The 14,443-nt window shown below is 41.0% G+C and overlaps 1 protein-coding gene and 1 non-coding gene across 9 annotated transcripts in view; both read left to right on the top strand.

The window, feature by feature from the left end:
- The window catches only part of dync2h1 (dynein cytoplasmic 2 heavy chain 1), a 119,872-nt gene that overhangs the window by 87,200 nt on the left and 18,229 nt on the right, over nt 1-14,443 (top strand). For 7 of the 8 annotated variants that reach the window (XM_030393404.1, XM_030393383.1, XM_030393365.1 and 4 more), the window contains 6 exons: nt 915-1,075; nt 1,923-2,048; nt 6,116-6,226; nt 8,835-8,904; nt 9,385-9,470; nt 14,269-14,344. In XM_030393404.1, coding sequence (XP_030249264.1) covers nt 915-1,075; nt 1,923-2,048; nt 6,116-6,226; nt 8,835-8,904; nt 9,385-9,470; nt 14,269-14,344 — 630 coding nt within the window. The remainder of the gene's footprint in view (nt 1-914; nt 1,076-1,922; nt 2,049-6,115; nt 6,227-8,834; nt 8,905-9,384; nt 9,471-14,268; nt 14,345-14,443) is intronic. The other variant, XM_030393390.1, reaches the window with a different exon arrangement.
- On the top strand, nt 8,482-8,555 carry trnat-agu (transfer RNA threonine (anticodon AGU)). The gene has a single exon. It is a non-coding gene; the product is annotated as a tRNA-Thr (tRNA).

Genomic DNA, 14,443 nt, shown 5'->3' with positions numbered 1-14,443 from the left:
CTAAGATGTTCTCTACCAAGACCTTGTGCGTGTGCATGAGTGTGTACTTCGGTGCAGCAGATTGCATTTGGCAGCAGACACCCAAAGAATTTTCAGGCCAGGGCAGTCAGCCTAACCAGAATAGACAGCTGTGTGTGTGTGTGTGTGTGTGTGTTTGTTTGTGTGTGTGTGTGTGTGTGTGAGAAAGAGATATCTGCTGATACATGCACGAATAGCATCACAGTGGAATTTCCAACACAGCCGCTCACCCTGTGTGTGTTCATATCGCTGCTTGTGTGTCACTATTAACTCATATCTGATACACGATTCAATATATTACAGCAGGATTAGAGCTTAATGCTCAGCGAGGAAACGCACACATGCACTCACACACTCAGGCACGTACACAAAGAGTCTGGCTTCTCAGCGCCAGGGGGCTGACAGGGTATTCTTCTGCTATGTGTGGTGAATACTGCTGCATACCTAGCACTCAGTATGCACGGCACATCACCCTCCTAATCTCTCTCACTATGTCTATCTCAGTGTCTTCCTCTTGTGCCCTCTTCCCCTTTCTACATCATCGCCTCCTTCTTGCTCTCCCTCTTTCACTTTTTCTTTTCCCCCCACATCCCTTTCTCATCACACTTCCTTCAGGCGCTGTCTACCCCTCCCCATTCTTGCCCTCCCTCTGTCTGCTCCACCTGTGCCTTCTTCTTTAACATCCACCCTAACAAAATGCCTCTTTGCTGCTGCTCAGTAGCTCTCACTTTCTTCCCCCCTTTTCCCTGCCCCCTCCCGGTGTGCCATCTCCGTGCACTATATTCAGTGACTTTGACTTTGAGTAGCATATCAACTTTAAATTAAATGTTGCAACACTTCTTTACAGGTCTGTTTCTCACACCCTTCATTATCTCCCTCTCTCCTCTTCTCTGCAGGTATGAAAGAGCTCTCCCCTCCTCCTCTGAACCTGCGACGTCTCTACACCGAGACGCTGGAGTGGGAGCCGGTGTTGATCATCATCTCTCCGGGGGCAGATCCGTCCCAGGAGCTTGCCGAACTCGCAGCTGAAACTGTTGGCAGGGACAACTATCACGAGGTAGATAATAACAGGGTTAAATGGGAGAAGTCGTAGTAGATTAACAAGTGGAAAGGGATTCTATCAACAGATTACCAAGATCATATCAACAGATTTATCTCCTGTGTACATAAATTGATGCCACAGCTCACTATATGCTGCACTGAAACACAGTTTTTATAATTTATTTTAAGACAACAAGAGCTCTGAGAAAACCGCCTTTGCAAGACACTCATACACACCTACTGCGATTCAATATGTGGCTATTACAACTATTCAACAATTATTCAATATAGTGCTGGTATTGTTTTATCTTTTTGTTATTATCATCAAATCCCCTGAAGAGACCAAAACCTACAAAGAAATGTTTTGTAATAGTGAAAGCCTGATATGCGGTAGCCTCTGTCACCAAGCCATATAAGTTCATTCCCTTCCAAAGACTAAAGGTGGCGCGTTCCTTCATGACGGTTTGAGCTGTATTTCCAAGGTGTTCTTGGATCGTCCTTCAGATCTAAATTACTCTGACAAGATCTCTTGCCAAAAAATGATCACCAAAATCCAAGTGCACTGCACCCCACTCGTATGGCCCCCCCTACAGTAAGTCATATCAGTAACATATACATATAAATCACATTAGTTAAGAGTGACTGGCCTCAGTGTGGGAAATTGATTGGTAGAAGTCACATTGCATAACTCACTTTGCAAGCGGTTCTCAGTGTCTCCCACTGAGCAGAGAGATGAATTAAAATATTGAATCAGATTTTCTGCCCCAAACTTTAGATAAATTACAATGTGGAATCACATTTTCCATCCCATTGCTTCTGTTTCTCGCCCCCTCCTACCTCCTCCACACTCCCTGTCTGTGAAGATCTCTATGGGTCAGGGGCAGGCTGATGTGGCCTTGGCTACACTCAGAGAATGTTCCCGAAATGGAGACTGGCTTTGCCTGAAAAACCTTCACCTTGTCACTTCATGGCTACCCCTCCTGGAAAAAGTAAGTAGTCTGTATGTGTAAATGAGTCTTTCTGTGTTTTAAGGCTGTTTTGTTGCTAGGGGTCATGACTAATATTCTGTTATCTCTAATTATTGGATAACAGCACAGGTAGAGAGTGATCAAAATGATTCTAATGTGATACAGGATGTGTGTCTGTCCACAGTAGCATCACATTAACTAGCATCACATAAACACGTACTGTAAAATGATATTAGGATCAGGATCTGTGGTTGGAAAAAAGTTACATGAGAAATTACAAAAGATAAATAGAATATGTTCAACAAACTTTTCTAATGCATGATGCAGTGATCCAGCAATGTGACAATTACAAGTCCAAGAAAATGGTCAAATAAACAGTTTGAGTTACATCCAGTGAAACAAGCACCTCCAAGATCATCTCAAGCCCACGGTGACAATTATTTAGTTTGGGGGCTATGGGGAATGGTCAGTGGAAACAGGGAGCCTGGAGGATGTTGTGTACATAAAGTGTATGTGTAATTTCATGTTTCACACCGCTTGTCAGTGTTTATCTGCAATATTACAACACTGCTGCACACACCCAAACACTAGAGCACATTCTGCTGACTGCCCAAATTTCCATATCTAAAATTACCTTCTGTCCTCGCACTGCACAAACACATTTTGCTCTCTACCTGTCGGCCCATTTCAGTCACTTTGCTGTTGTTTGTGTGGTTCTGTTTGTCATTGTATGTTTGTATTTTTTGTTTTTTCAAATGAGTTTGTATTTCTGTGTTTGTCTGTTTCTGGGCATACATGCATGTACAGTATGTATTTGTATCAAGCTTCTACACTCAAAGGCCACATCATTTTGAAGCGCTCACTCAATCTCAACCACCAACCTAACCCTCTGTATTTACACTCAAGCACTTTTGTCAATACTTTCAAATTTACATTCAAAACACAAAATAACATCAGACTGCAAGAAGGAAAGAAAAAGGACGAAAGGGGACATGTTAGGCGGACTCCAGAATGGACATATGGGAAGATATGACATTTCACCATTCTCTTGGAGTCACAGAGTAATTTAGTGACCATCCCAGGATGCTGTCACTTCTACCCTTCATTTCCCAATGCCACAAAGAAATACATTTCCTCCAGTGTTGGATATCTGGACATAACTTCAGAAGATTATCAGGGAATGGATCAGGCATGCAAAAAATAAGATTTTCCGGTCGTATTGTTGATTTTTGAAGTCTGTGGCTAAATGCAGAAGACAGGCTTGACCCGCATGGTTGTATATGCATATCTGTAGCTATCCTATACAAATGCGTGTAGTTAAAATGTACAGTTTTGTTTTGCAATATTGGACAGACTTAGGCTTAATTTTTTTTTAAAAAAGGCAAAAAGATTTAAAAAAAAAAAAAAAAAGCATATTGCAGCATTTGTGATTACTTTCTGTGACATTTACTATGATCGAGTGGTCCGTGCAATGAAGATGTCCCCTTCTTTTTAGTAATCGTGGAATCAAGGTTTATATCAAATAGATAAAGAAAAGATATTTCAAAGGCAATAGTGATACATATTGTAATGTTTAAATTGTTAGCAGAGCCGGGCAATATGGTCTTGAAATAAAAATGCAATATTTTTGGCTATATGGCAATGTACATAATACATCTTGTTGTTTTAAAATCTCCTCCAAAAATACCTGTGTTAGTGGATTTTCGATGTTAGATTAACTGTGCCGAGCCGCATGTCAGTAAAGAGAAATGTCTGAGCATTAGAAGTGAACTCATGTGTCCATGAGCTTTTCCCAGGGTTCTGTTTAGTGCTGTGTCACTGTAGCAGGTCATATCACACTGGGAGGCACAGCTGTTGGCGGTGATTGGCCTGTGTGTGTGTGTGTGTGGGGGTGGGTGCATGTGTGTATGAGCCCTCACCTGTGTGTGTATGTGTGTGTGTGTGTGTGTGTGTATGTGTGTGTGTGTGTGTGTGTGTGTGTGTGTGTGTGTGTGTGAGTGTGTGTGTGAATGAGTGAGAGTGCGTGCCCTTTGGTTAGCCATAGATCCTTCCTGTCTAGAGTTGTCTGTGCTCAGTGTGACTGAAACCATAGATTATTACAGCTCTCCTCTTCTACTTTTCCCCCTCTCCGCCACCAGTTTTTCTTAACACCCTGCTCCCCTTATATTGGATAACTCAAACTCTCTTTTTGTCTGTTTTGTCCTGCTTTCTCTCACTGCCTCGCTCCTTCCCCGGCAAACCGATGAGGTTAGGTCTCGGCAGTCAAGCCTGAAATGAAAAACTGACGCAACAAGGGGAACAAGGGAGACAGGGAGCATAGAAAAAGAAAGAATGAAGACACAGTGAATGTGAAAGGGCGGAAGTAGGGAAAGATGAACTGAGCCCCTGCCGGCAGGTGGATATTCTGGATGAAGAGGGCTATGTTTTAGGTTCTGCCTCTGTTGTCTCTGTGTCCATCTGCTCTGTCTCACTGTATTTCTCAATGTTGTGTCTAAATTTTCCGGCTTATTTTCTTGCCATCTGTCTCTCCGGTCCGTCCCTCCTTCACTAAAGCAGTTGGTCAGTTAGAGAGAGGAGAAAGGAGGGAAGAGAGGCAGAGAAAGAGAGCGGTCAGTGTTTATAATTGAAGTTGGCAGTGCAGATGTCCTCTCATCCCTGTCCACTCACATTCTTCCACTTGCACAATTTACTGTCTCATTTTTCATATCACCCACACCATCCGTCTACTTATGGATCTATCTTTTTAATCTCCCTGCCAATCTAAAGGTCTCTTTGTCTGCTATTCATGTAAATTGAATTAGGACTGAAACCCTTTCAGTTATGTGTTACAAGGAATAAATTAACTGTATCTTGTGAGATCTAATCACAAGATACAAATGTCCATCTGCAAAAATATGTGTGAGTAAAGCCTGTGGGGTATGAGTATCTGTGTGTGGTGCATCTTTAACACTATAATAAAGATTGGTTTTGATGTGCTAACAACACACGCATGCACGCACGCACGCACGCACGCACACACACACACATACACACACACACAATAATAGACAGAGAAGTTTTTCTTCAAGGGATGTCGGTTTCTGTGTTCTTTGACTTTCCGCAATCATGTCTGCTTCCATGGGAGCGAATTAGTTTCCAAATGATGCAGAAACACATTGATTACGATTATGTGTGTGTCCACGCACGCGTTTGTGTGTGCGTGGGTGGGTTCTTGTGCGTGGGTACCCAATCAGATGACACAAGACCCTAAGGTGTCAGTATGCTATTTTTAACTGCAAGTCTTTGAGAAAGATAGAAAGCGAGGGGGGAGCAATGTAAGAAGAGAAGTGAGAAAAAGAAAGATGGAAATTGAGATGAAGCGACAGTGATGGAGACGGTGAAAAGAAGTGAAGCAGAAAGGGAGAGAGACGGATACTGTATATCAATGTGAGGCAAATGACGAAGAATGGCATAGGAAGAAAAGGAAAGAGGATTAGAGGAAATATATTTGATTTGTTACTAGATATGCACTATAAAGCTCTTCCTCCTTATAGTTTTTTGAGCAAATATAGTTAACAGCTCTCGTTGGACCACACCTTATGAATAAAGGTTGAATATATCATCATCTTTACAAAGATCCTTTACAAAGATAAAAATATGAATAGTTAACTGATCAGAAATGTGCTTAAAGGGAATCTGTTGAAGTAAGTCTATTGTTTCAAGCTAGTGCATATGAACAAGGGCAGCAAATTTATACTGTGTGATAAAGTTATTACTCTATTATTTTACCTCTCGGCAAGAAGGTGCTGTGTTTAAATCCAACCCAGCTGACTGAGGTCTGCCTCTGTGGATATACTGGGATAGACTCCAGCTCTTTCCAACCTTAACAACATAAGCAGTAGAAAATTGATGGACCTGTGTGATACAGTATCTGGGCTCAAGTCTTCTCTAATTGCTACAATTAATGAGCAAGTTTTGTGTTTTGATATACCTTATGTCTATAGCCTGATATTGGCGCAAAGGTAGTCTGCTTCCCTATAACTCTCATTTTCTCTAAGAGCTGTATGTGTATAGGTGTATAATGTGTGTGTCCTGTCTCTCCTCCACAGGAGCTAAATGTGCTACATCCTAAAGCTGGCTTCCGTCTCTGGCTGACAGCAGAAGTTCACCCCAGATTTCCTCCCATACTGCTGCAGTCCAGCCTCAAGATCACCTACGAGGTACCAACACACACATATAGGTTTCAAAACAATAAGACTACAGGGTTCTCCCCAGAAATTTTGAGTGTAGCGGCGCACCGTCTGATACGTCTACAGCAGCTTACGATTGACCCAACTTATATCACAAAAACATGCAGGCACACATTCTTGTAGTCGCTAATTTGGGCCATGTTACCAGGATGGCAAGCTCATAAGAGGGCAGATTATGTAAGGACGTTGTGTCTCCGAAATGCCATTTGAGTTCATGACCATGTGTGTGTCTTTTATCCTCTATATAATGGCTACATCTGCAATGCAGCCACACACACTGTACATTTGTCAGGAGACGTAGAAGCCTGCAGCTTGTGTGTTACTGATGCGTGCTTTAGCGCTTAGTGTGTTTCTGATGGGAGTCCTGCTCAAGGGGTTAGCTGCTTCAGCAGCCAAGCATGCTGCACAAACAGCCCCTCTTTCTCTCCCTGTCTCTCTCCCTTTGTCTCTCTCGCTCTTCTGTTCTTTTCTCTTTCTCAGACACACTCAAACTCAAACTTATTGACATGCTTTACACTGAATGCACAGTGCAGACAGGACAAGGACAAATAGGCTAAATCAAAGCTAATCTGTCAAACCAAAGAAAAACAGTATAACAACATAAACAGCAAAAAAGTAATACATGTCATCTTACAGAACATGACATGACATGTCATTTTCACACACATCACACAAACTCATCAGTATAGGAAAATCACTGTTGCTAAACAACAGTCTGTATCTCAGCTGCTACAGTTTCTCCACCCTGGAGCCCAAATACCTCACCCAACACCCAGCTCTCCTTTGCAGTTTAGCGTTGAAGCTGCTTTACTAAGTTCATTTATTTAGTTCCTTGTTGGTGTGGTTGGCAGTCTGTTAGATTTTAAGTGTAATTCAACAGCTCAAACCTAGTGCAAATGATAGATTCTTCAAAACAATTTCAATGTAAAAAGCACAGAGGCAAAGGTGATTTATTTGTCAGTGTTTAAGCAGGGCTAGTCAACATGGTGCCCACAAGCTCCTGGTATCCCGCTGTGAGCATATCAGTCGCCCGCAGGGCACCTTAAACCTAGACTGCCTCCTAAAACATGTAGCCTACTAAAGACATAATGTTTATCATTTAACAGTAAACTGAGCAAACGTGTAGTCTTCCATATTGCTCAATTTCACTGAGGTGGCTCACAGTCTCCAAAGGGTTGGTGACCCCTTTTCTAAAGGTAGAGTGAGCGTATTGCTTTCTTACGTGTGAATAAGAGTATAGATTGAAACTGTGCTGCAGCCGAAATGGGTAAACACAGCACCTTGCTAATACGTTTAATCTACTGAAGTTGGTAACATATGTAGTAATTTTGCCAGTTTTGGCAATTTTAGCACATATGCATTACTGGCTGTGCATATGATCAAAACCTCCAGATGGAGGTACCAAATGTTCAGCAAAGCTATTAATGTGTGAACTGATTTCAATGTATGCTCATTGTTTCTATTATATACAGAGCATATTGTTGCGAGAGGAATCAAATATGCATATAACTAACTAAACACTATCCAAAGTAACTACACTGTATAACAAAGGAATACAGCATTTATATACATATACATACAGTGGGATGGCTGTATACAAGAGTGTCTGTGTTATGGGCTGTGGTCCTAATAATCCTTGTGGCAAAAAATGCTATTGGGTGTACAACACTGACCAAACAATGTTCTTTCACTGTACTCATAAACTGTTTGTAATTCACATAGATACTGACAGTGAGCTATAAATGACTTCATTTTTCTTTCTCCTCCTTCACTTGTTCCATTTTTTCTTTCTTTTCACTTGTGGTCACATGTAGGCAGGTCCTGCATTCTGGCTTGTGCTAAAAGAGCAGAACAACACTAAACAGACTGTGAAAATAAACAACATGACTCCTTTTTGGTCTTGTCAGGCACATATATTTGATAGAGTGGATTTGGGAATCACACTGTGGGTTATGTCAGGATCAAACACTACTCGTTTCTTACAATAATACAAGCTCAAATATTAATGTAACATAGAGATAATTGTTTAGCATTCTAGCAACACACTAAAACTTTGTAATAGCTTCTGGTTCCACATATGATCGCCCACCCTTTCATTCTGATTAGTCCTCCTGGATGCTATATAATACATAATACAAATACATTTGCGCCACAGAATTGTCTTTAGATATGTAGCATATATATAAGAGCACGTGATTCAGTTTTCCTTTAGGCAATTCCTGTGGGGTGCTGTGGCTTAGTTGGTTAAAGCGCCTGTCTAGTAAACAGGAGATCCTGGGTTCAAATCCCAGCAGTGCCTTTTTTTTTTTTTTTTTTTTAGTGCCTCCACAGCATGTTCCATATTAATTTACCACGGAGCACATAAGTCTTTCACACATGATACATGTCCCTGTATTATTTCCATGTTTCTGTGCCTGTATCACAGAACTATGTTTGCTGTTTTTGATTTGAACTTGAATGTTACACGAGACTCTGTAATAATAAAACCATTTATTTCTTCCCTTTCCCCTCTATCCTTCTTAATCTTTTCTTAACACTGTCTGTCTGTATGTCCTCTATTTTTTTCTCCCGCCTTCAGGCGCCCCCTGGGTTGAAGAAGAATCTGCTGAGAACATACGAGTCATGGACTCCAGAGCAGATCAGTAAAGGTTTGTCTCTTCTTTATCTTCTTGTTCAGCTTCTTGCTCTTATTCTTATTCCAAGCAATAATGATAGATTTCTCTCTGACTTTTTTTAAGGGACAAATATCTTACAGTATACCCTACATTTAAGCAGCAACCAGCTTATGAGCTAGCCCTATGTTTAAAAGAATTTGTGCTTTGTTTCCATTTACAGTCAAGGGATTGTTATCAGTATGTGATTATTAGCTTAGACTTTGAGTCCTGATCAAAGGAATTCTAGCAAGCTTGCTGGTTCTGGGGCAAAGAAGGAACAGCAGCAAAGGGCTCCAACATAGAATTCATTAAAAGTCCAAACAGCATGCTTCATTCTCCTCTCTGTCCTTTCTGTTGAATATTGTTTGATGAATAATGAAAAAATAACTGAACTCAAAGGTTTGGACAACACAGATAATGACTGATTATTCTAGTTATTTTGGTTATGACATGCTGTTGATTGTTTGTGTGTAGGGGGCGTCCTGGCCCGAGCCCAGTCTCTGTTCTGTCTGGCTTGGTTCCATGCTGTCTGCCAAGAGAGACGCAACTACATACCACAGGTAAAATACACAAACACCCCAATATAAGTGGGAGTAGTCATAGTTGTACAATTTCAATTCAGGACAATAAACTCAACTCTACTGTAGAATTGCAATGTTATTTAAAAGAGGAACACTACAGCATGTTTGAATGTTGTTGCAGTAGATGTAGAACTAAGACAGTGGCACCAACAGACAAACTAACAAACCAGCTCATTTTCTTCAGTTTTCCTGCCTTTGGAATGAAGCTTTTTTATAAATGTAACTGGCATTAGCTGCTGTCTCATGTAGGTACTTAACTCAGACGCTAACGGCATGATAATGTCCTTTAATGCCCTTTAAAATCACGAGCTTTTTGTTGGTTTTTACTTGCAAAACCCAAAAATGTGTTTACGTACACCCACACAGAGAGTCTATGGCCTTATCAGAAGTGCTTAATGACTGAAAGTGCAGTACATATTCACAGGACACATGTATTCACACGACAGCTGTACAAATGCATGATTTTTGTATTTCTTAGCCATTTCTAGTTGACAACAAGTACATGACATGAAAAGCCACACAGTCCACACACAAACGCCCACGGAAAGGGTAAAAAAAATCTCCCCTGAGATCAGTTTTCTCTGTCCTTACTGACCAGCAGAGATAGCAAGCCTGTTTGCTCTTTGTGCTGTGCCTCCGGCGGTGTCTTTGTGTGTGTTGATGTGTGTGTGTGGCTATGTATGTGTGTCTGCAGCTATGGATATAAGCCTTTGTTGTATACTTGCCTGTCGGTCAACCCGCACATTGTACACAACACAAAAGACATTGTATAAAACAGGCACACACAACACACTGGTGAGGGTTCAGCACAGACTGGCTGCCTCATACTTTTCAGGCACACTGCTGATAAACCAAAGGATTTGCAGTGTCAAGTCAGGACAATGGAGGCATGGGAAATATAATCCTGTGATGTCATATACTGTTAGGATATTTATAGGAGACGTATAAATGTCAACCAAAAATGGATTTCATTGACTCACTGTATTATGTATTTTTACACAAGTGTTATTCAGCTTTAACGCTCTCACAGCAGCTCTAAATAAATCAAAATGGTGTGTTTTATGCGTATTTACTCTTTTGAACTGAAGGCTTGGTGATAAATCGACTCCACATAACAAGATAGAGGGTGTGAAGAATGACATAATTTGCATCCCTATGGGGAAAACCAGACTATTTATTTTCTCAGTCAAACCCCCAAGGCGTTGACGAATCAGCACAAAATAGATAACAAATCGAAGAACATTGCGGGAAATGATACTGAGCAATAGCCTGAGTGAGAAGGCTATTAGCAGTACCCTTATGTCCAAAAGAACACATGTTTGATAAATACTCAAATCAGGTTCACAAACTAAACTGTATACATTTTATATCAAAATCTATAATCTGTTTAATTGCTGTGCTAAAGTTTATAAGGAAATTAATCAAAATTGAAGATTTCGATTAACCTCATCACTGACGCATAATGAAAGACTAAATAATTGGATTTTAGAGAGGATTTCCGAATGCCCGATGCAGCGGCAGCCATGACCCATGAAGACAAATGCCCCTGTGCTTTCTGTGATTCTCTGCCTCCTCCTCCGTCTCACTTTTCTTTCAAATGTCTTTTGTTCATTCTCAAAGTGTCACACAATTCCTGTAACTTTCCGAAACTAACAATCTGACATCCAGACCCAGTTCACACACCCTTAGGTCTGTTAAGTTTAGGTCAGAAAGTAGGCGTTGAGCAGCGTGAGTCCAGACTAATGAGACATGAACACACAGACACGTTTTAACTCAAGCAAAAGGAAGATGCGGTTGTACCTGTAATTGCTTGCAGTTTACTGCGTCATGTTTCCACTTGTCAGCTTAAACAGATGCTTTTGTAGTTTTGGTAGCATGCGGGTGTGTGGCAGTCTAACCATGCACTGGGACTCATTTGTCTCTGTGTGTATCACCGTGATGTCTCAGAGTGGTCTGTCTAATGGAATAGTACAAGATGTCTGCAGTTACAGCGGTAAGATATCCCTTTTTGTCTGCTGAATCAACACACGACCAGCAGACTCTCAGTGAACCCAAACTCTGGGGAGGAGTGTTGCGGAGAACATGTTTTTGTAATTAAACTGCCACAACGTTTGCTCACTTGTTTCTCCTCTCGGCTGTCTCTCTCACTCCCTTAAGCTAGGTCCAAATATTCCCCTTTAACCATTTCCCTCATTGTAGCGATGTTTGGAGAAAAAAGTGTGAATTGTCCCACATGATGATGTAAACCCTACATGACTTACGTGCAGTATGGATGTGTCTTGTATTCTTGTGAATCTGTCTCCAGGGATGTATGGTAATCGGTTGCATGTAATCAGGATTATGTAGTCAGATTATATAACTAACTACAATCAACCAAGATTAGATTTGAAAAAATGTGTAATTAGAGTAAACTTCCTTTTTACAATTTCAGTACGTCTTTAAGATATGGCAATTTTTCATGAATATGACCATGCAGAATATGATGAAAGTGGTCACTTTAAGTGTCTGTGAGCTTTGAAGCTAACTCCCTGCCCGTTTTGCAGTTAGCAATTGCCTCCCCCCTCTCTACGTCACCTCACTTGCAAGACTCCTTTCTTTTCTTTTTTTAAGGCAGCTAGCTTTGCCTCTTTCTTTTCTTCAAGCGTTTTTCATCACATGGCTTGTTTGGTAGAACGACCTGTCACAGGGAGCGCTGGAATTAGTAGCTTTCCCTGTTCTGCCATGAGCATAGGTACAAGAAAAGGAGGCTCCTGCTCTCTGCGTGTCCTCTGAGCGAAGTGAACACCTCTCTGGAGTTTTCTGTCCTGATTGGATAAAGTCGGTAGGGATACCAGAAAATGTCTCTTTTACTGCATGACTTGGGGGAGGAGAGACACGTGTTATTGACCAAACACTCTATTACAGAGCTATTCATTACTTATTTTGATAAGAGAATAATGCTTACAGCGACTTCAACTGATATTTGAGCCAGTCCAATAACAGATCTCCTGTGTCCATTTTCTTAGTATCAAGCGCAATATTTGCAATGTTTGATTTTGAAATAATCCAAAAGTATTCAGATAATCTAGTGGATTATGTTACTAATCATAAATAGGGCCATACAATCTTAACTGACTACATTTCAAAGTAATCTGACCCAACCCTGTCTGTCTCTCTCTTGCGCCTTGCTTACTCATTGTTTTCCCTAATTTTCTTGTGACTGGCGTCCCTCCCTGGCTGGTGTCGCCTCTCTCTCTCTCTCTCTCTCTCTCTCTCTCTCTCTCTCTCTCTCTCTCTCTCTCTCTCTCTCTCTCTCTCTCTCTCTCTTTTTTCCTCTCAATCATTGAATCTGTGGTAAGTGTTTCCATTCGAGAGGGTAATGTTGTTCCTCATCCAAGAACATGATCGCCCAATTATTGAAACAGTCACAGCTCCTTTTGTCCACTTCTCCATCGCTCATTCCCTCGTCTCTTCATCTACTGTCCTCCCTCCTTTTCTCATTTATTCTCTCTGTTTTCATCATTGCATGTCTATGCAGAAATCTTTTGAAAAGCGTGTGTGTGTTTGTGAGTGTGTGTGTGTGTGTGTGTGTGTGTGTGTGTGTGTGTGTGATCATAGCGCTGCAGCAGAAGAAAGATTAGGGTCTCTGTTTGATGGCCATAGGAGAAAAAATACTGTTGCCAGTTATAGCTGGTGAGCACAGCATGCAGCAGGTAGTAATAATTGAAAACACACGCACACAATTATGCACCTTTATAAGAATGATGAATAAGCAGCCGCTATTGTGTACATAAAACAACTGAATACATGCATGAGCACAATCTCACTCATACACATTTATCACATCAGTGCACATTTATCCAGTGCAGTAGAAGCGTGCCCCTTTTCAGTCTGTAATACGCACAAACTACATACACTTAATCGTTCAAAGAATAACTGAACATGCCTTCACAGTTTCCTCCACCCCTGACCTCATCCACCCAGTCAGTGGGCAGATCACAACCGCTGTTTGAATAGCAATGAAGTGCAACAAACACGTCCTCACTAACTGAGCCTGCCCTCACACTCAATTTTGTTTTAACACTTGTGATATATATTTTTTTTTTCTTAGATGGTCAATACTCTGTGTATCTGTGTGGTTAACTGTGTGTGTTGCTCTCTACATGTGTGTGATTGCAGCAGACATCTGTTTTCCACCTAGATGTTTCAGTGCTAATTCCTTGATGGGAACATGTCTAGATTCAGCCGCTAACTATAGGAGATTTGTTTGTGATCGCTTGCCAGATGGTTGGATCAAGAGAGAGTGAGAAAATGATCCAACAATAGCCTTCATGCAACCTAATAGTTTATTACTATAAAATCTTGGTTTCTCTGGGTTTCTGAAACATATTAACAAAGGTAGCAGTGTTACATTTCAGCAGGTCAATTAATAGGCAAGTGAAATAATGATGATGTGTGGAAGTGGTGATACACATGATGGAGAGATATCTGGAAATCGTTATTTTCTCAGGTTTCTGTACTCACTTCGAGGACAGAAAAATAGGACAGGCATGGTAGTTTAGACTGTTCTTGCAGACAGTTGTTAGAAGATTAAAAAGAAAAAGGAATATGTGTGAGCGATGAAACTTCAGTCCTCGATCATGGTGTGACTTTGAATGCCTTCTGTTCCTGTTTATTTGACAGATTCTGAAAGTAATCCATTAATACCATATCAGTCAGGTAAGTAAAAATAAGTAGTAAAATGCTGTGAATAAATTGTCTTTTTGTACTTCTTCCTTCTCTGCTTTGCTTCATCCAGGGTTGGACTAAGTTCTACGAGTTTTCTTTGTCAGACCTCCGTGCTGGCTTTGAGATCATCGACAGGCTTTTTGAAGGTAGGGGGGCTGCTAACAACCATTACAATGCAGTGAAGGGCTCTGCTGTGCTCTGCAGCACATATGGTAATGAGAAGTGGAATCTGTGGGTTCTTTGAT

This window comes from Sparus aurata, chromosome 2 (genome assembly GCF_900880675.1).
Source record: "Sparus aurata chromosome 2, fSpaAur1.1, whole genome shotgun sequence".
In the NCBI taxonomy this organism is placed as follows: domain Eukaryota; kingdom Metazoa; phylum Chordata; class Actinopteri; order Spariformes; family Sparidae; genus Sparus; species Sparus aurata.
Note: the sequence above shows the minus strand (reverse complement) of the source record. Positions and strands in the feature narration are given on the sequence as shown.